Source organism: Aedes albopictus, chromosome 3 (genome assembly GCF_035046485.1).
Source record: "Aedes albopictus strain Foshan chromosome 3, AalbF5, whole genome shotgun sequence".
Lineage (NCBI taxonomy): Eukaryota > Metazoa > Arthropoda > Insecta > Diptera > Culicidae > Aedes > Aedes albopictus.
In genome coordinates this window covers 256,667,544-256,689,913 of record NC_085138.1, presented here as the reverse complement: position 1 = coordinate 256,689,913, position 22,370 = coordinate 256,667,544, and the positions used below count along the sequence as shown (strand labels likewise).

Genomic DNA, 22,370 nt, shown 5'->3' with positions numbered 1-22,370 from the left:
AAATTCTTGGAGTTATGCCTGGAGTATTTCCAAGAAGACTTCCTGGAAAAATACCTGATGGAATTTCTGGAGGTATTCCTGGAAGAACTACTGGAATCCCTTGAGGAAGTCCTGGTGGTGTTAATGCAGGAATTTCTGGAGAAATCCCTTGAGTCCTTCAGTAATTTTCGGGAAAAATCCTGAAGAGAAGCATGCATTATTGCTGGAGAACTCCTGCATTAATTTCCAGAGTTATAATGGAGAAATTCCCAGTAAAATCCTAGGGTGATTCTACGACAAATGCTGGAGAAATTCTTGGGCTAATTCTCAAGAAATTCCCACCCCCACCCTGGAGGAATGCCTGGGGAGCTCCTGGACTCACTCTCAGGAACTTCAGGAGGGCTTCCCGTTGAACTGAAAATAAATAAACTGTGGGAAGCTACTCCTGGAGGAATTTCTGGAGAAAAATTCTAAACCAGTTCTTGAAAGTATTCCAGAAGAAATTTTAGTAGAACTCAAGGACAAAAACCCAGACCGAGTAGCGGGAGAAATACCAGGAAGGACTCCTACAAGAATCTCATTAGAGGTTTTTCAGAAAGAACTACGGGAGAGTCCCAGAAAGCATTCCAAGGGAAATCATAAAAAAAGCTGGAGGAATCCCAGATTCCTGTAGAAATTACAAAAGAAAGTTCTGGATGAATGTACATCAATCACACTGGAGAAAGTGCGCAGAAACAAAAACAAAAATAAATGACAACCGCTTCATACTGTGCGTGCGTTCGCGCAACATAAATTGCTGGTGCGCAGGCGCTATAGCCCGGTGAGCATTGTGTGCAGTGAGAACGAAGCGACAAAAAGCCCTATCGAGTCTCGGCCGCGGCCCCGGCCCGGACCCAGTCTCGGCCCATAGGTTTGAATATCCCTTAAAATGGTGCCACCCAGTGGTATGATCTCGCTAAATTCCACCAGTGAGTGGGTTTGGGTGTATGGCATCTAGGCGAATTGAATCTTCACCCAAAGAAAAGGATGCCTTGAGATTGATTCATAAACATAGCGCGCAATCTGCCGTTCACTGTTGGCTCTGTCAAACGATGACCGCCGCCGCGACGCTGGACTTCGTTGCCATGTGCACGACGACCAACAGCAAGCAAACGTGTAGGGTTGCCAGACAGTATTGCAATAAAAACATTGATTTATTTCACAACATTTTGAATTCAAGATTGTGACAAAACTATGAAAGATACAATGTTGCACCAAAGGACAGTTTGGTAGCGTATCAAAAAATGAATGTTTTGTAGAAGAACATTTCTCACATTTATCACGTTTTTCACGAGTAAACTATCAAAAAAGGTGAAAAGGGGGTACATTTTTAGGCACTTTTTACATAAAAGTCAAAATTTCTGCACTTAAATGACTTTTTATCAATTACCTGTCCAAAGAGCATTAAAAGACAAAGCTTTAAACTTTCTATCCATGCGCTTAGATTGATTATACGGTTCATAGTTTCTGAGTTAGAGATGTTTAAAGATGGGGTAATTTAATAACACTAATTTTTGAATAACTCACTTAGCAGTGATTTCCGGACCTACCTGTAGAACAATTTTTTGCTGCAAATATGGTCTACTTTCACCTCCTTTCGGGTGTAACACGAATTACCAGTCACCCTGTATATGTTCCGCTTTTGTCCACACGGTCCAGCTAGACTCGAATAAAGAGACTCTATTTGATTTACTAGGATTTCATCAGAAATTCCTTCTGATATTCTTCAAAGAGTTGTTGGTATTTGTCCAGGATAGTCTTCTGGGACTCATCAAAAAATTTCTTCACGAGTTGCTTGTGGGAGTTCCTTTCGGATTTAGTGCGGAGGTGGTTTCTTCAGGAAATTTGTTTGTAAAACTTCTATTCTTTATTGGCCTTTGGAATTTCACCAGAATTTCTAACAGCGTTTCCTTCAAAGTGTTATATCTGGGAATTCTCCAGGAGTTGCTTCTTGGAGTCTTCCTGGAGTTGCTTTTGAGAATTCTCCTGGAATCGTTGTGAAGTTCTATTTGAAAATCCTTTAGAGGTTTCTGGTGGAAACCCGTCAGAATTTCCTTGTTGGAATCCTTTAGAGATTCCTTTTAGGACTCTTGTAATAGCTCTTTTAGGAAAATTACTAATTGTAGCTCCTTGTGAAAAACATTCAGGATTTATAAGATTTTTTTAGGATTTTGGGATTTTTTCCTTCAGGAGTTCCTGGAGAAATCCCTGGATTGAATTCCTGGATCCCAGATTAAACTACGAAGAAGCCAATTAAATCCAAGTACGACGTGCAAAGCATTAGGCCTTGTGGATTATTTTTTAGTATCTTAGAAGCATCTTGTAGAGATTCCGCAAAACATCGTATTAGAAACCTTAGAAACAGTAGTTATTTTCCTCACCTTTCCAATTTCTCCTCTTTCTTTTAGTTACACAACCTTCTTCTGACCAGCCTTCAAATCATTACCCACACACAGAGCTAGAACAATCATCCAGTTGATCGCATTGCTCCGTCCCGTTCCTACATGATTTAATTCTTTAGGCCGTATCTCATCATTCATCGCGTAGTACATGATCCACTCGAAACGAAATCACCAACACCACCACCATCATCCTCATCATTGAGAACACAATCGTCGCTAAAACTTTGTTGCCGCCCTCGTTTCGTGTTGCCCTCACCATTCTTGATCGCTGGATGTTGTGATGTTCTCGAACGGGCTTCCCTGCAATCTGCCCTTTCCCAGCTGTCTCGGGGTGCCAAAGGATAACGGAAGCGACGAACTGCTACCGACAGCGATGGGAAGCCGCGAACCGGTCATACTCAACGTGTACGATATGGTAAGTACGTAGTAAATGAGATATATAATTAAATAATTGTAGATTTTCACTTGGAAATCTACTGATTGTTTGTTTCGGTGTCTAGTTCAGTATGCGTTGAGTGCTTTTTTTGGATGATAATATGTAATGTTTAGGATAAGCGTTACTGTCAATGTGGGATTTCCCATCAACTCCATACGCGATCCATACGGGACATCCAGACCATGACTTATGTTGCCAATGTTAGGGTCTACAGAATCAACAGAATATGGTGTATTGGAGAGACAACTTTCGTTCCATCCCTATCGAGTGTACGATTGGCGCCATTTTATCAAACCCAAAAGTACTCTCGCTGTGTGAACATCGTTTCGTTTCAATATATTTTTATTTCGTTTACTAAATTAAATACTGCGTTTTAATTCCACTGGAACATTCGTCCCTATAGGTTATGGGCCAGTTGCGTGAAAGTGCGGTAGTTTAATTTCGGTAGTTCGTCGCTAATCGTGAATTTTGTTGTTTCAATCGAGGGACAGTAAAGTGCGTAGTACCACAAACAAAATGGCCGACACGAAGGTCACGATTGAGAAGCTGAACGACCAGTGTTTGTGACGGAGCCGGCTAAGGAGAAGCCGACTAGTGTGAAGCACAAGGTGGTAAAAGTCTGCCACTATTGCAAGAAGGAGGGGCACTTCCGAAAGGATTGCCGGAAGTTCCTTCAGTATCAGAAAAAGGAGAAAGTGTCAGTGGCTGCCGAGCGTAAAGGTCCCATTAGACATGGCAAATATTTGGCCAAACAAGCCCAACAAACGACCAACACAACGTAAATCATGGCAACCTTGGACGAATATCGGACTACCATGGCAAATATTTGTCGTTATGAGTCATAACTTATGATAAACAGTCTAATAGCCCCTTTAACCGTAGTGTGGCCAGCAAAAAAAAAACACCCGTAGAAGGCCGGCAGGGTACCCGGGTACCCACGAAATGGAAATGATCATATCTCAGCGATTTTTACACCGATTTTAAAAGTTTTTGCCTCATTCAACTCAGAAACTCATTATCTATCGAGATCGTATTTGGTTGGACCGGTCCAATCACCATAGGTACCGGAAAATCCGAATTTCCGGATCCATGTTTTTATACAATACAATATACGGGATTTTCGGTAGGTTAGTAGCAATTTCGGTACCAATCACCGTAAAATTGCTTTGTCATATTGTATCTGACCGGCCTGGAATCATAAAACGTGTTAACTTTGAAACTGTGATTTCGGAACACGCTCCCCGTTGGGCCATAGTTGACCATAAACACTTTAAGGTATCCTAGCCTTAACATTAACAATGTGGGTTTCAATATGGTATAAGGACATACTCCCAAAAATATGGATTTTCCGAAAACCACGGTGATTAGATCGGTCTAGCCAAATATTTTTCCGATAGATGAGTTTCTGAGTTGAATGAGCTAAAAATTCCCAAAATCGATGAAAAATTGACGGAGATATGATCATTTCAATTTCGTGGGTACCCGGGTACCCTGCCGGCCTTCCCTCCCCCTGCCCCTCCTCACTTTAAAATTCGGTCAACCCCATTAATAGATGTATCACAGACAAACAGACGTGTCACTTGGAAGAAAATGCGATAAAAATCATCGTCACGAAAACATAATCGCCCAATGCTAATTATGCTGTGGTACGCAAATCTACTGAGTAGTGAGCAAACGTCAAACAGGAGCAAAAACGATGCGAGCGCCATGAGCGAGCGATTTGCGAACTACGGAATATTTGAATAATCCGTTAAAAAGTGAAACGATGGGAAGTGAGTAGAGTGAGACGTCTGTTTGTCTGTGGATGTATATTCACGAGTTCTAAGATCTAACAGAGTTCCAACATCCTAGTCTCAATAACCATTAAAATATCGAGATTTGAAATTGAAAAAGGTACCCGGGTACCCTGCCGGCCACATAAGTGTGAATGAGGAGTTCGAGATGTGTCTAGCTGCTGGGAGTGTTGGTGAAACAGGTGACTGGTATCTTGATTCCGGTGCCACCTCCCACATGATGAACGACGCGTCCTTGCTGGAGAAGCTCGACGAGTCCAAGCAATCGATGATTTGCTTGGCTGATGGGAAGACCATCAAATCGACTGGTTCTGGTTCCGGACAGATTTCGTGTGTGAACGGTGAAGGTGCGCGAGTGAAAGTGAAGCAGGGAAACGTTTTCCATGTGCCGTCGCTCACTGGAAATTTGCTTTCCGTGGACAAGATTGCAGACCTTGGACTCACTGTGTCGTTCGAAAAGTCCGGGTGCAAAGTGTAGAAGGGAAAGGAAGTTGTTCTGGTCGGTCAACGGAACGGTGGCCTGTATTATTTGAAGCGATTTTCGGACAAGGCCCTTCTATCCGAAACTAAGCACAGTGAAAAGTGTGAACACTTGTGGCATCGTCGCCTGGGGCACCGCGTTCTGAAGGCTGTAACGAGAATAGTGCGTGAGAAATTTGGTCACGGTCTGGACATTACGCAGTGTAGCGTCACATCGGTGTGTGGACCCTGTTGCGAGGGGAAGATGAGCCGGGACACCTTCCCGAAGGCGTCGAAGAGCCGAGCTAGTGAGGTTGGTGAACTTGTGCACAGTGACTTGGGCGGGCCGATGGAAGTGGCAACACCGCGGGGAAATCGTTACTACATGGTGCTGGTGGACGAGTACAGTCGCTATTCGGTAGTGTACTTGCTGCAGCACAAGTCCGACGCGGGAGTGAAGATCCGTGAGTACCGGTATCCGGTCGGATGGGGGCGGCGAGTACTCCGGTAGTGCGCTGAAGAAGTTTTTCGCGGACAATGGCATCGTGCATCAGATGTCGGCCCCGTATTTGCCGCAACAGAACGGTGTGGCTGAACGGAAGAACCGTCACCTCAAGGAGATGATGCGTTGTATGTTGGCTGAATCGAGCTTGGAGAAGAAGTTCTGCGGCGAGGCGATCAATACTGCGAACTATTTGCAGAATCGCTGCCCGTCGTCATCAATCTTGGGTACGCCGTACAAGTTGTGGAACAGGAAGAAGCCATCGTACAGCCATCTGAAGTTCTTTGGTAGTGAGGCATACGTGCATGTTCCGAAAGTAAAGCGAAGGGCGCTTTATGTGAATTCTGCGAAACTAGTGTTCGTTGGGTATAAAGACGATCGAAAGGCATATCGCTTCTTGGATATGAAGACAGGTCACATCACCATCAGCAGGGATGCGAAATTCCTAGAGCTGTGTAGTGTTAAGGAAGCCGTCCGCGCGGAACCTGTAGCGTCAGGAGGAGTGGTTGAAGTGCCCTTGTCGTCGCCCCCAAGTGAGCCGGACCTGGAAGAAGAAAACAGTGATTTTTAGGACGTGAACAGTGTGGGATCTGTTGGAGTAAACAGTGCTCACCCCTTAGCAGAATAGTTTTAGAGTGTAGATAAATTGACAGCAGCAGAGAGAGAGAGAAGAAAAGAAAAAGGCGCGCACGACAAGTGCATGTTGATGTTTTTACCATTTTTTTTTAATCTTAAGCCAACCGTCGTTGAAGACACATGTGAATAAATAAGTCCGTTCGTTCAATTACATCAGTTGTGTTGTATTCTTTCGATCACGAAATCCCTCTGGATCGGTAAACGGCCAACATTTTATGGGCTCCAGTTGCGCGGCGTGAGTGAGCGAAATTCGTAGGAAATCGAAAGAAAATAAGTGGACATTTTGTGTTGTTTAGTTTCGGTAGTGACAACATGGCGGAAGCTAAATTCCAGTTTGAGCGGCTCAACAATTCCAACTGGGCGAGCTGGAAGTTCCGTATGGAGCTGCTACTGGTGAAGGAAGATTTGTTCGAGATGGTGAGTGAACAAAAACCAGCAGTGCCTCCCGCTGGGTGGATGGCGAAAGACGGCAAAGCGAGGGCGACAATCGGGCTGGCGTTGGAGAACGATCAACTGTGTCATGTGATGGGTGCGACGACGGCGTACGAGATGTGGGGGGCATTAAAGGGCTACCACGAGCGCGGTTCGTTGACGAACAAGGTTTTTGTGTTTCGGAAGTTGTGTTCGTTGAAGCTAGAAGAAGGCGAAGATATGGCCAAGCATTTAATGGAAGTGGCTGAGCTAGTGAATCGTCTGATTGCCTTAAGTGAGGGACTGCAGGAGCACTGGATTGTGGCCATTATCTTGTCGAGTCTGCCAGCAAGCTACGATGCATTGATTACGGCACTGGAAAGTCGTCCGGTGGAGGAACTCAAGCAGGATTATGTGAAGGGAAAACTGCTTGATGAATGGAAGCGTAAGTGCGAAAATTTGGATTCCGAGAAGGCGTTAAGGGTAGCCACCCGTATGAAGAACGATAAGAGTGACCGAAGTGAACTGCAGAAGCAAAAGTGTTATTGTTGCAAGCGATTGGGACATTTCTGGCGAGAGTGTCCGAAATTGAAGGTGAGTGATGATGAAGAAGAAGAAGAGGAAGAAGCGAAAGTGTCCACGATGCCAACACAGAAACGGCAAAGGAAGCATACCGAAAGAAACATTTGTTTTGCTGCCACTGCAGAGAGAAAGCGCAACCAACCAGCGAAAACGAAGAAGCCGACAGAAGATTGGTGTCTTGATTCTGGTTGCATGATGCATATGACCGGAAGGGCGGAGCTACTGGAAGGTTTGGTGGCATGCACCGAGGAAGTTGTTCTGGCAAATGACAAGAAGATTCGAGCGAGAGCGATGGGTACAACGAAGCTGACTGCTACCGGAGTGAACGGAAAACAACGCGTGATACAGGTCGAAAAGGTACTGTTTGTGCCTGGATTAGCCAGCAGCCTGTTGTCCGTGGGAAAAATCACTGAACGTGGATTCAAGGTCCAATTTGAAGCAGCTGAATATATGATCATGGATAACAGTATCGTAATCGCAGTGGGTAAGAAAAAGGATGGACTTTATGTGGTGCAATAAGTTTGAATGATTGGGAGTGCCGAAAAGTTGTCCAGCAAGATTCAACATGGAATGGAGGAGACCTGTGGCAGGAGGAGATGAGGAAGTTTAGTCGTTTAGTTTGAGGAGGAGCTGGGGTAGCTGGAATGTGCTTAGAGGAGTGGTTGAGGGTATATGAAAGAACTGTCGGGGCTCACACTGAGGAGGAGTGTTGGAGTAAACAGTGCTCACCCCTTAGCAGAATAGTTTTAGAGTGTAGATAAATTGACAGCAGAAGAGAGAGAGAGAAGAAAAGAAAAAGGCGCGCACGACAAGTGCATGTTGATGTTTTTACCATTTTTTTAATCTTAAGCCAACCGTCGTTGAAGACACATGTGAATAAATAAGTCCGTTCGTTCAATTAAATCAGTTGTGTTGTATTCTTTCGATCACGAAATCCCTCTGGATCGGTAAACGGCCAACAGGATCGGATATCGATTCGGATACTTTATGGAAGTGCTTCTGAGGACGAATCCTTTCATGGTTTTTCGGTGGATGAGATCGCTCGGCGTTCGCAGCGGTCAACAAAAGGAATTCCTCCGAGTAGACTGATAGAAGAAATCTTCGTAGCTGAAACTGCGGCGGGAGATGAAGTGAAACCGAAGAGTCTGAAGGAAGCACTGGTCTGTGATCAGAAGCTGCAGTGGCAATCGGCAATGCGGGATGAGCTGAAGTCTCATTCAGAAAACGGGAATTGGGATCAGGTCGACCTACCTGCAGGTCGGAAGCCTGTCGGTTGCCGCTGGATGTTCAAACTGAAGCGGAATGCAGCTGCCAGGTGGTGAAGCACAAAGCTCGTCTGGTAGCGCAGGGTTTCTTGCAAAAGTTCGGCGAAGACTACGACGAGGTGTTTGCTCCGGTGACAACTCACTCAACTTTTCGGCTTCTGTTGGCGTTGGCGAGTAAAAGGCGAATGACACTAAAACATTTTGATGTGAAAACCGCTTACTTGCACGGCCAACTTGATGAGGAGTTGTACATGGTGCAGCCACCCGGTCACGTGGTCAAAAGCAAGGAGAACAAGGTGTGCCGTTTGAGGATGAGCATTTACGGGCTGAAGCAGTCCGCAAGATGCTGGACCAAGCGGCTGGATGCAGTCCTGAAAAGCAGGGGCTTCGCACACAGCGCAGCGGATACCTGTTTATACACGAAGAAAGTGAATGGGAAAATGGTGTATTTGCTGGTTTATATTGACGATATTCTCGACGGTTGCGAGGACGATTCGGAAATTGAAGTGGTGTACGAACAACTGAAAAAGTACTTTAACATGACGGATCTCGGTGATGTGAGTTATTTTCTTAAGTTAAGGAGATAAAGGAGTACATTGATCGTGTTGTGGACAAGTTTGGACTTCGTGACGCCAAAGGTGCGAAAACTCCGATGGACACCAGATACGTGAAAGAAGAGGACAAAAGTAGTGCATTGAGTGATGGCAGTGTTGCATTTGAACGCGATCAATTTGCGTTCATGTTCAAATTCGGCACGCTGCGATCAAAACGATTTGAACATTGTTCAGTTCAAAATTTGGAACGCGTGCGAGCTCAAAACTGAACGCACCTTGAACAATGAACAAGAACTGCGCCAGTATAACGCCAACATGCTAATACCCTGGTACCCGCTAAACTGAAATAGTCATATTTCTGCCATTTTTTTCGCCAATTCTAGCAATTGGATTCAGCTCATTGGATTTCAGATCTGACCTTCTATTGTGAGGGGGAACCGGACCGGTCACCGTGGATTGCGGATAATCCGTATTTCGGTGCAGAATCTTAATGTCTGATGCCCAATGTCCTAGGTCGTATGGCACATTTTTCCGTGCAACAACGAGTGTATACAAATGCGTCACAAAGTCCTAGGAGAGAAGGCATATAGGATATGATAACGCATCCAAGCATCCAAGGACCGAGGCGTTGTCACCCCGGACGTTTCGATCCGCTCCCTACCCATCTCCACAATGCAATGCATGTACGTATTACTAATATGGTATTATGTGGTACAGTAAAGGGCCATGTTCCATGAAGTCCGATTTCTATGAAAATCCGTACGACTGGACCGATTCATTAGCTTTACATATCGATAGAATAGTACATTAGAACATTGAGCCGAATGGGGATCTGAACGGGCGTTGTTACAAACGCAATATAATTAAAATTAATTTTTCAAGATTTTTCATTTATGACGCAGACGGGTCTACCCGACGCAATTATCAGTCTATCTATCACCTCAACATTGTAGGATTAGTCATTACAAGAGACTGTCGCCTCTGTAGAAGTAGACGAAAAGGACAGAGAAAAAATAACAACTGATAAAGATAGGGCCCTAATCTTGACCCTACTGCAACGGGCAAACGCAGGTACCGCACATGATAGAGAAATGCAAATAATATGATAATACGTCATTCTTTTAGACATAGGCCTAGTATATAAGGATGTTTGAAATATATGAAGAGAGGTCAGTTGAAATTTAGTGTTTCATTCAGAAAGTTATCCGTCCCTCGTCAAGACGACCCTTGTTCAAGGTAGTTACCAAACTCTCTAAAGAGGCCAGGACTTCTGCTGCAAGTAACCAGCCCTTAGGTTTTTGGAATCTCACCCAACAAGTTCACTTGGAACTTGTAAAATATTGAATCCAAAACTCCCTCAGTAAACCTTACGCTCTCAAACCATTAGAGCAATCGGTCTGAGGCTTAGTGAGGAAAACAATATTTTACAAGAAGAGGTTTCTTCTGTTGATCAAGTTTCACCTCAGACAGTATCGGCACGGTACGCATCCCTTCGCGCGTTTTCCGGCCGAAACATTTGGTGGCTCCAGAGAGGAATCCAAAATCGCGAACTCAGTAAAAGTAAAAAGGTGTTGCTGACGCCAGAAGAGCAGCAAGTGAAAAGTCGACGAGAAAAATCCGACGAATATCACAAAAATCACACCGACCACCAGGATCAGGACCAGCATCGTAAAAACTGCGGAAAGGCAACAAATTGAACCGTCTTTCCCGGCACGGAGGCAGGTATTTCAAAACTCATCTATCCCAACCACGGAGGCAGGTATTTTTTAACTGCGGAAGGGAAACAAATTGAATTGTCATTCCCGGCACGGAGGCAGGTATCTCAAAACTGCGCCGGGGCAATAAAACCCAAGAAAACCTTTAAGATGGCAAAAAAGAGTATCGCTCCTGAAGATTTGTGGAGCTGCGGTGCCTGCGAAGAACCCAACACTTACGATGACTTAGTTGCATGTGATTTATGCGACACTTGGTATCACAAAAAGTGTGCTAGCCTCAAAAATTTACCGGACGACAAAGAAAGCTGGGTATGCATGAATTGTTATAAAAAGAAAATCACCAAGATGGAGCAAGAAGTCGATCACATCAAGAAGACGGAAGACTTGATCAAAAAACTGCAGGGTGAATTGGCACAAATGAAATTGAATTCAGCATCAAACGTGAAGCCAGAAGTAATCGAGAACAAGCAACAAGAAGACTTCCAACGCAACATGTTTTTGTGGAACCAGAAACAAATATTGATGGAGTTACCGCACTTCGACGGTAACCCAAAAGATTGGTCTAAATTTAAAAATGCATTCGATGTCACAACAACTCAAGCCGAGTATTCAAATTTAGACAATCTTTCACGACTGGAAAAAGCGTTGAAAGGGACAGCAGCAAAATCCGTGCAGCCGCTAATGATAAGTGCAAATAATGTTCCACACATTATGCGGAAATTGGAGGAACAATTTGGCCAGGCTTCTATGATTTGCAGAGAGCTGCGAGGAGATTTAGAAAGAATAAAAAAACTCGGCAACAAAACCATTAATGAAATAGCGGATAAGCTAGATTGCTTCATCATAAATATGAACACTTTAAATCGAGCAGATTTATTAACAGATCCGCGATTATTGGAAGAACTCATTTGGAAACTTCCATACAATCTACAAGTGAATTGGGTTGAATACACCCAGAAATATGTGACACAACATCAGAGACAACCTGCATTGACAGAATTAAATACTTGGATTAAACCACACGCTGCCACACAACTAGCAATGAACAACATGCAAATGTGCACATCGGCACCGGAGAAAAAAGGACGAATGAATGTTCATCACGACAAAAATAGGGAGCAGCCACGAGAACATTGTCGCATATGCAATTCGGCGCACAAAATAGAAGATTGCTATTTTTTTACGAAGCTATGCCCACAAGAAAGAGTCACCAAGGTTTTCAAACTTAAGTTATGTACAAAGTGCCTTAAGCCACATAACTACAAAAAATGCTATTCACAAAAAAAATGCGGAATAGACAATTGTCCTGGTCGACACCATAAACTGCTACATGGAGGATTTGTAAAAACATACAAGGAAAGGCAACCATCGGAAGAAACAATAAAAACAGTCACCGGATCAACACATGCTCATCATAGTCGTGATCAGGTATTCTATCAAATAATACCTATAACTTTGAAAAACGGACCGATTAGTGTTCATACAAGTGCCTTCCTCGACCCTGGATCATCTTTAACGTTAATCGATAATGAAGTGGCCAAGGAATTGAATCTAAAAGGGTCCAGCGAACCACTCACATTGAAATGGACGAATAATGTATCAAGAGAAGAACGCGACAGCAAACTTGTAAAATTCCAGATAAGCGGAACAACAGATCGATTTTATAGTATGGCTGAAGTGAGAACAGCCGAGGATCTGCATTTACCGATCCAATCCCTCGACTATGATGAACTAGCACAAAAATATTCGTACTTAAGAGATCTGCCTATAAAAAGCTATCTGAAGGAACAACCAAAGTTATTAATTGGATTGAACCATAGCCATTTATTGGTTCCATATGAAACACGTATTGGTGGACCCAATAATCCAATAGCCATCAAGACTTTGTTAGGTTGGTTGATATTCGGGAATATTAGTGAAGTGGTAAAGGCGAAACACCTGATGGTGATTCAAGAAGACACTGAACTATCAGACCTCATCAAAAGACATATTTCTATTGAGGATTTCGGTGTAAAGATCCCGCTGAATTTACCACAGTCGAAAGAAGTGATTAGAGCCAAATATTTAATAGACGAAACGTTGAAACGGAAAGGTGTACGCTATGAAATAGGTCTGCTATGGAAATACGATAATCCAAAGTTCCCGAAAAGCTTCAACAACGCATACAAACGATTAGAAAACATGGAGCGAAAGTTAAAAAACGAGGAAGCAACCAGAGAATGGGCCATTCAAACGATGAAAGATTATATTAACAAAGGATACGCTAGAAAACTCACACCGTCAGAAATTAAAAGTTGGTCCAATGATGCGTATTATCTTCCTCATTTCATAGTAGAGAATAAGAAAAAACTCAGATTAGTTTTCGACGCCGCCGCTAAGATAAATGGAGTATCTTTTAACTCTATGTTACTAGCTGGACCAGATGCTACTACCTCATCATTTGGCATAACGATCAGATTCCGAGAAGGAGCAATTGCAGTGGCGGCCGATATAAAAGAAATGTTCAGTCAGGTCGCCATAAAGAAAGAAGATCAGCGTAAACAATGCTTCTTGTGGAGAAATTGTGATCAAACTCGTAATCCAGAGATTTACTGCATGCAAGTAATGATATTTGGATCAACATGCTCACCGGCATGCGCACAAGCAGTAAAGAACTACAACGCCAGTTTATTCAAGGATGCGAATCCCCAAGCATCTGAAGCAATCATCAAGCAGCACTATGTAGACGACTACATGGACAGTTTTGACTCAATGGACAATGCAATCAAAACAGTTAACGATGTAATCTCTATACATGATCATGCTAGTTTCTTCATTAGAGATTTTGTATCTAACGAACAAATATTGCTTGCATCGTTACCAAGCAATCGCATTAAAACTGGAAAGATACGAGTTCTGAACGACAAAGATTCACAAACTGAAAAAGTACTCGGATTGTACTGGAATACTAAAATGGATTACTTCAGTTTTGAGTTGAATTTTGAGAAGTTACCCTTGGAAGTAAGAAATTCAACACGAAAACCTACTAAACGCGAAGTTCTTTCTTTCATCATGAGTATTTATGACCCGTTGGGACTTATTTCACATCTTACCATTCATGGTAAAATCATAATGCAAGAAATGCATAAGGAGTCTTCCAACTGGGATGAAGACATTTCGGATCATTTGTACAAAAGATGGAAACATTGGCTCAGCCTAATTGAATCTGCAAAAACTATTGTAATCAACAGATGTATTATGGATAAACAAAGCCGGAGATTTGAACTCCATGTGTTTGTTGATGCATCAGAATACGCCTTTTGTGCTACCATATACGTTAGAGGAATTGATAAACTAAATAATACAACAAGTGTAAGATTGCTATCAGCCAAATCAAGAGTAGCACCGATTAGAAAGTTATCAATTCCAAGACTAGAACTTATGGCAGCCATTCTTGGAACCAGATTGGCAGAAACTATCCATAAGGAATTACGGAAAAGGCCGGATAGAACCATATTTTGGTCCGATTCACAAACTGTGCTTTCTTGGATTAATTCAGATCACAGAAACTACAAGCAGTTTGTAGCACATCGCATCGGAGAACTACTTGATACAACAACGATGGATCAATGGCGATATGTTCCTACGGAAATGAATCCAGCTGATGAAGGCACAAAAATGGTGAAAAATTCTAAGTGGATTTCAGGGCCAAAATTTCTTAAGGATCCAGAATCATGTTGGCCAAGCTCCAGATTTTCACGAAATACAACGGAGGAACTTAGAGATGTCACTCTTATGTTTCACACATCGGATGAAGCAGATCTTGACTTTATCGAAGAAATCCGATATTCTCGTTGGGTCAAGTTGCTTAACCGAATGTGCGTGATAAAGAAATTCGTGGACTGGGTCAAAGATAAGAAAAACTTCCAGAAACATATTAGTGATGACGACAGAGAGGTAGCGGAACAAATACTGATACGAAAGGCACAATGGGATGTTTTCACCGAAGAGATGAAAGATTTGACTAAAAACGGTAGGCTGACAATACGCAGCAAAATTGCCTGCCTCACGCCAGCATTAAACGAACGAGGTGTAATGATATTTTGCAGCCGTTTGAGTCAAACGAACATCGTACCAGAAACTACTCGACAACCATTTATACTACCTTATAAACATCACATCACTAGACTCATCATGCAAAGATACCACGAGAAATTTCTGCATCAAACCGATGAAGCAGTTTTGGCAGCAGTGTATCAGAAGTATTGGGTAATTAAGTCTCGGGCACTATTGAAAAATATCAAGAGCAACTGCCAGGTATGCAAGATTAGGAAAGCTATACCTGCACATCCACAAATGGCCGCATTACCTGATTGTCGTTTGAGTCTAATGAATCCCACCTTTACTTATACTGGAGTGGACTACTTCGGACCGATAGAAGTTAGGGTCCATAGATCTGTGGAAAAAAGATGGGGAGTTATATTTACATGCATGACGACTCGGGCAAGTCATATTGAACTTGCAGAAAACATGACTACTGATGCATTTATTATGTGCCTGCGGAATTTCCAGAATAGAAGAGGAAAAATTTCGCATCTCTACAGTGATAACGGCACAAATTTTGTTGGTGCAAACAAACAAATGCAGATATTAATCAAGGAGATAAACGACATCATGGGAGAACGGCAAGCTGCAGCAATGGAAATTAAATGGAGATTTAATCCACCCGTGGCACCCCACTTCGGAGGATCTTGGGAACGACTTATTCGCATAATTAAAAACTGTTTAAATAACATGCTACACGCCAGAAAAGATCGTCTTCCATCAGTCGAAGTATTAAGATCATCACTTATCCAGGCCGAATATATATTGAATTCAAGACCGCTCACCCATATACCATTAGACAATCCTAATGACGAGCCTCTAACTCCTTTTCATTTCTTGATTCTACGTGCAGGCGAATACGTCCCACCACTTTCACTATCCAGCAACAGCCTAAGTAAGCAGGACTATAGGCTTGTTCAACATTATTCACAGTACTTCTGGGATAAATGGAGAAAGGAGTATCTACCTACCATCATTAAAAGAAATAAGTGGACCGACAAGGTGGAACCTATAAAGGTAGATGACATTGTTGTTATCACCGATAAAAGTCTTCCACAAGGTGAATGGTTGAAAGGAAGAGTGGTCAAGGTACACACGGCTCAAGACGGACAAGTGAGATCTGTCGATATAGAAACTTCAAAAGGATCCTATACACGAGCATCGAGTAACGTTGCAATTTTAGATGTGAAAGGTGACTCATCTTCAACGGAAAAAACACCTAAGCAACCCAAGACCACATCTCAACTTGCAAGGTTGCATCATCATCGTGATGAGAAATCGTCATTGAACAGTTGCAAGACAAGAGTAGGATCTTGTTTCGACTCCAAACAACTGATTATAAACCCAGAAAAGGAGATAACCGAGATGGACGAAAATCTTTCCATTATCACGAAAGCTGATATAAACTTTTCCAACTGGGGTAAGCGGCAGAAAATTGACATTGATAAGGTGAAGCAAATAAGAGATAAACTTAATGCTCAAAACTCTTACAAACCCAGAAGAAAGACAAGAATAAGAACACCAATGTGGACCTTCACTATGTTAGCATTCTTCTATCTCATCTGCGCGATATTGGGTTTGGAAACGTCAGGACTGATAGGTTATGATTGCGCTAGTCCCGAGGTCAATATGACCAGTTATTCTTTAACAGATGTTTCATCTTGCCTACCTGCTATTAAGAACTTGTCAATAACCGAAGTTCCCATACAAGTTCTTCAAAGAAGTACCAAAAGTTCGGTAATGGTCTATCAGTGCAAGGTGATCCTCAAAAGATCAATACGATACTGCGGCATGCACTCACACATTTCAGACTACGAGCATAGCTACTCCTACATCGTAAAGGAATTCACTTCTGAAGAATGTAAAACGACACACTTACTAGGAGCATTAGCTCTTACGCATGACAAGCGGATTGGTGAGCTAAAGAGGAATAGTACCACCAGAGGTGAAACATTGATTATTGGCAGTATCCGGTCCAGTTCATGCAGTGGAGGAACTTACAGAACACCGGAATATACATGGACTAACGCACTGGTGTATTACGAATATGAAATTTCACTTTATAATTATGAAGCCATGATTGATACAGAAAATGATCAAATCATTCTCAGACATGGTGTAGTATGTCCATATTCTCATGGCAAATGTTTAGATTCCGAGGATGGGTATTCTACCTGGGATATCAGTTTGAATCAAAGGTGCGAAGATACAGAGTTCGAAGTTATATTCGAAGGATCTGTAAATAAAACAATTAATATCGATACCCAACGAAAGGATAACCCTGCCGTGTATACGTCAATATCAGATTCCCACTTGTTTTCCATTCGAACGAAAGGAACATCGAAAATATGTGGATACCAGGGTTATAAAACTGATCACCCGAGAATATTTATACTAGAATCAGTTGGATTTTCAACACCATTCCATAAGAAACCCACCAATGCCAGGAATCATGATATTTTCACTTACTTTAACTCCAAAATAACACTGGTGGAAAACTACATAGGACAGAAGCTAGATGATGTGTATAATTCAGTAATGGTGGAGATGTGCAAAATTGATAAGGCGTTAATGGAGACGAAACTTACATTAGCCCGACTTAATCCAACTGAATTCGTGAATACCATCATGAAGAGATCAGGATTCACAGCAGTAGTTGCCGGTGAAGTGCTGCATGTTCTCGAATGCAAACCGGTCTATGTCAAACCAATAGAGTCAGAAATATGTTATCAAGAGATTCCGGTGAAGTTTGGGAATCAGACAATGTTTTTAGCACCAGTTACACGTACACTACAATTACGAGGAACCGAGATCGACTGTACACCATTACTTCCGGCCAAATTTCAAATCGGAGGACGCTGGTATACCACTGATGGCAGGATGAGAGAAACAGTTGCACCCCATAAACTCACCAGCGATATCATCACCAAATGGACCTACACTCCTCTACCCAACCTAATGGAAAGTGGAGTATACGACAGTGAAAGTTTACAGAAAATGAAAACCATGATCTACGACCAAGGAGACCGTAGAATAGCATCAAATGTTGTTCACAGACTATTAGCAGGACAAACACCAAACCGACAGGGATTTTATTTTGATGCTTTGGTTTCTGAGAAAATAATCGACAACGTGGTCAACAAATACTGGAGTAAATTGATATCTTGGTCCACATGGATAGGCAATGTAACATCGACAGCTATCGGTCTATATATGATCGGACGATTCTTCAAGTTTATCATCGACACATTGATGCATGGACGCATCCTCTATGAAATATATGGATTCGGCTGGCAACTCCTTGCCTCGTTTTGGGATTCGCTAACTACCTTCTTGACACATCGCAACACCCTCAGAAACATCAACAGGACGGCGACCACTGATTATGATAACATGACCACTGATTATGATAACAAGGCCAACCCAGGACCATCCAGTCCATCCCAGGCAGCAGTGGAAGACAAACCAGATGTACCCGGTGTGCGACTTCCCCCGGGGATGTATCCTCACGTAGTAGTATAACGATTTAAAAAAAAAAAAAAATGCTTTTCACATTTTAAACAGATACACAAAACAATCACATATTTAAATACATTTGAAAAATCAGATTTGTTTGAAATACTTTCTCTTTTATCAGATATTGCTTATTATTTGTGTAAATTAGTCCATTTACAGGAGCCGGTGTTACAAACGCAATATAATTAAAATTAATTTTTCAAGATTTTTCATTTATGACGCAGACGGGTCTACCCGACGCAATTATCAGTCTATCTATCACCTCAACATTGTAGGATTAGTCATTACAAGAGACTGTCGCCTCTGTAGAAGTAGACGAAAAGGACAGAGAAAAAATAACAACTGATAAAGATAGGGCCCTAATCTTGACCCTACTGCAACGGGCAAACGCAGGTACCGCACATGATAGAGAAATGCAAATAATATGATAATACGTCATTCTTTTAGACATAGGCCTAGTATATAAGGATGTTTGAAATATATGAAGAGAGGTCAGTTGAAATTTAGTGTTTCATTCAGAAAGTTATCCGTCCCTCGTCAAGACGACCCTTGTTCAAGGTAGTTACCAAACTCTCTAAAGAGGCCAGGACTTCTGCTGCAAGTAACCAGCCCTTAGGTTTTTGGAATCTCACCCAACAAGTTCACTTGGAACTTGTAAAATATTGAATCCAAAACTCCCTCAGTAAACCTTACGCTCTCAAACCATTAGAGCAATCGGTCTGAGGCTTAGTGAGGAAAACAATATTTTACAAGAAGAGGTTTCTTCTGTTGATCAAGTTTCACCTCAGACAGTATCGGCACGGTACGCATCCCTTCGCGCGTTTTCCGGCCGAAACAGGCGTTCTTGAGCATGGAAAGCTCTGACACGCAAGTTCAATGTTTACTGCGTTCACGTTCAAAAAATTGAACGCGTTCAGTTCAGTTTTGGCTCACGTTCAGTTCAAATGCAGTATCGCAGTCTCGTTGGTGCCTTGCTACCCGAATAAAAAATACAGTAGAAAAACCGAACGTTATATTGTAACAGTACTATTTAGAACCATATTTTTACAATAGACACCACTGTAAAACTAAAAATACAAAAACAATAAGATGTACTGTAGGACACCATACCGTGAATTGTAAATAAGATTTTTACAATATATTATACAGGTTGTTAAGTATCGTAACAATATAAAAAAATATTTTTCTCCATATATATTTTTTTGCAAAACCATACATTTTATTGTTAATGAATTGTTCAAAATACTGATACGTGGGCTTAAATATACCGTACATTGTATGGTACATGAATGGTTTCAAACAATAAAATGTACCGTAAATAAATTGTTTTTAATTGTAATTTCACTACTGGTTATACATTTAATCAAATGGTTTTGGAATGGTTCTCTTTTGTTATGTTGAATTGTTTTACATTACATAAACCATATATTGTTATATTATCTTGCCATTTTCCTCCTGTTAATGGCATCTTAGGCTTATTAGATTTATTAGAATGCGCTTTGGGAATTCTCCAGAGCGGTTTGGATAACCCTTCATATATAGGATCGCCCACGTCTAAGTCTGAGTAGTCTCTGATTGCATTAACAGTTGAAGCTTAGGCTCCCATGCCCCACCAGCCAGATAACCGGGTTTTGCAAACTTAGCATTATTTGTGGCAACACTTTGAGCGGCATGATGGAACTATGCCGAGCGCGCTAAGTGTTATTAGACCACTAATGTAGTTGCATGAAGTGGGTGACGAGGTACATAAGTATCATTACAGCGTGCTTAACCGTTATTGCAATATTGAGGCACCAGTTTGACTAAAGTTTGAAATATATAACAACTCATGAGATAACTGTCAAGTTCGATTCAAATATAAGTTAGGTTAAAAAGCGAACCCGCAGACGAACCTATATTAAAAGTCATTTCAGTGTTCAGTCCAGTCCATATGTTAAAGATGGCTCTACGTCAAAGATAAAGTTTGTCAACCGCATTTGATTCGATTGTGGTCGAAGGCAAGTTCACATGAGAGAAGAGGAGAAAACACCCCTAAATGCAAACACAGAAAGAATAGTGTTGAACCAGCCTCCTGTCACGCGGCCATGTTTTTGAGGTCAGCATCAAAATCCAGGATCGGTTATTGACTGTGGCTGCATCTTGTCAATAACAATTCTAAATTTTATGGAAACTTTATTCCCGTGACGAAGACGAGCTGATACTATTACGACTTCATTTTTAAATAAATAATTGCGAAATTAAAAATCATGTTTCGCTTAAACTAACGATTTTAAAAGGTAAAAAAAACTGGTTGTGAAAAAAAGTTTCGCCGCTTTTGATTTTTGCTCCTGGAATTATGTTGTTGCGCTATCATGGGGAACCAAGCCGCCGAGCCGCCGCTATTGTGTTCAACGAGGCGGCTGGAAGTGGGAACCAGAGATGTTGGCTCGTTATTTTCCTGTGGGGCAGTATTGCGGTGAGAGGAGGCTGTGTTGAACTCATCTACTGATTTACGGTAATCTGACCTGCTTCTTTCCGGGTTGGCCTACATTGCATTCGTATTTCTCTCATCGCATTCTACACACCTAGCCCGCCCTCGAGCCCACCATATCTCTTGGACCCCTGCTTGGACCTGCAGTTCTTAGGACATCTGGTTTACCACTGATTTAAACATGTTATTGGCATTAACCCTTTGGAGCCGGAGGGGTCATATATGACCCCGGCGATGAAACCGAGCATAACAAACGTGTTCGACACCAGCGAGGTTGCGTCGACAGCGGCGAAAAAAAAATCGATTCCAAAAGGTTAAATTCAGTAACAAATTTTGAAAACGACGTATAATCAATGGTGTAGCATTGATTATACGTTGTTTTCAAAATTTGTTACTGAATTGATGTTTCAACTTATTCACTTTTTTCTCTTTCCTTTCCTTTGCATCAAAAAAGTCACAAACATCAACAAAACAAAGCACGGAAAAAATCTTAAACTGAATAAATCTGGTGTTCGATTTGAATAGGTCGAATCTGCATAGGAATCACAGCAAACATACAACCTATTCAAATCGAACACCAGAAATAATTAAAAATTCACGGAAAAATAATGTTTCGGAAAAGTAAATGGTTCAAACACAGAGAACAGACATTCAGGCTAGAACAAATTTCATTTGGAAAGTTGTGTAAGGATTTGAATCTTTACTCGAGTAAGGTTGCAAACCAATACACGATGACAGCACTAACGCCACCAAACACCATATTGCCACAGTCAGTGGTGAGTTGAAACATTTCAAGTGGTGAATAAAATTAGTATGGAAAATTAACCGATTGCAGCGCCACGCTATTGCCACATGTGTTGCCGATTTCAAATGGCCGTTAAGTTCCTTACACAGTTTCGGAACTGGACTTGGATGTCTGTTCTCTGTGGTTCAAACGTAAGAAAAACAGTTTAATATATTGTTACATAAAAATCCAATGTAAATGTATAGTATAGCGAACCATTTTATTACAATACACTTTATTGTAGCTGGTACACTGTATGGTGCAGGAATGGTTTTCACCATACACCCTATGGTTAGTTTTTATCCGGGTATACATAACGGTCTGTGCTCGACCGAATGTGGCCGTGAGTGCGTCGATACTCGGACGCAAGGTAAGTGCACCGACCGAGGCGGACTGGATAGCAGCGAAGCGAGTCGTTGGCTATCTGAAGGCAACAAGGGATTGGCGTTTGCAGTACAGCAATTCTGGTGGCGACCTGGACGGATTTTCTGATGCGGATTTGGCTAGCGATATTCGTTCCAGGAAGTCGACCAATGGTTCTGTCTACCGGTACGCTGGCGGCGCAGTTTCTTGGTGCAGCCGGAAGCATTCGAGTGTCACTCTGTCTTCGACGCAGTCGGAGTACGTGGCACTAAGTGAAGCGAGTCAGGAGTTGGTATGGCTTCTGAAGTTACTCAACGAATTGGGTGAACCGTACGACGGGCCTGTGAAAGTGATGGAGGACAACCAGAGTTGCATCGCATT

The 22,370-nt window shown here is 42.1% G+C and overlaps 1 protein-coding gene across 3 annotated transcripts in view; it reads left to right on the top strand.

Moving 5' to 3' along the window:
- The window catches only part of LOC109422351 (deubiquitinase DESI2), a 41,647-nt gene that overhangs the window by 10,798 nt on the left and 8,479 nt on the right, over positions 1-22,370 (top strand). Inside the window, exon 2 of one of the 3 annotated variants that reach the window (XM_029852366.2) lies at positions 2,742-2,835. In XM_029852366.2, coding sequence (XP_029708226.1) covers positions 2,794-2,835 — 42 coding nt within the window. In that variant the 5' untranslated portion in view covers positions 2,742-2,793. Of the gene's footprint in view, positions 1-2,426; positions 2,836-22,370 lie in introns of all 3 variants that reach the window. The other 2 variants (XM_029852365.2, XM_029852364.2) reach the window with 2 other exon arrangements.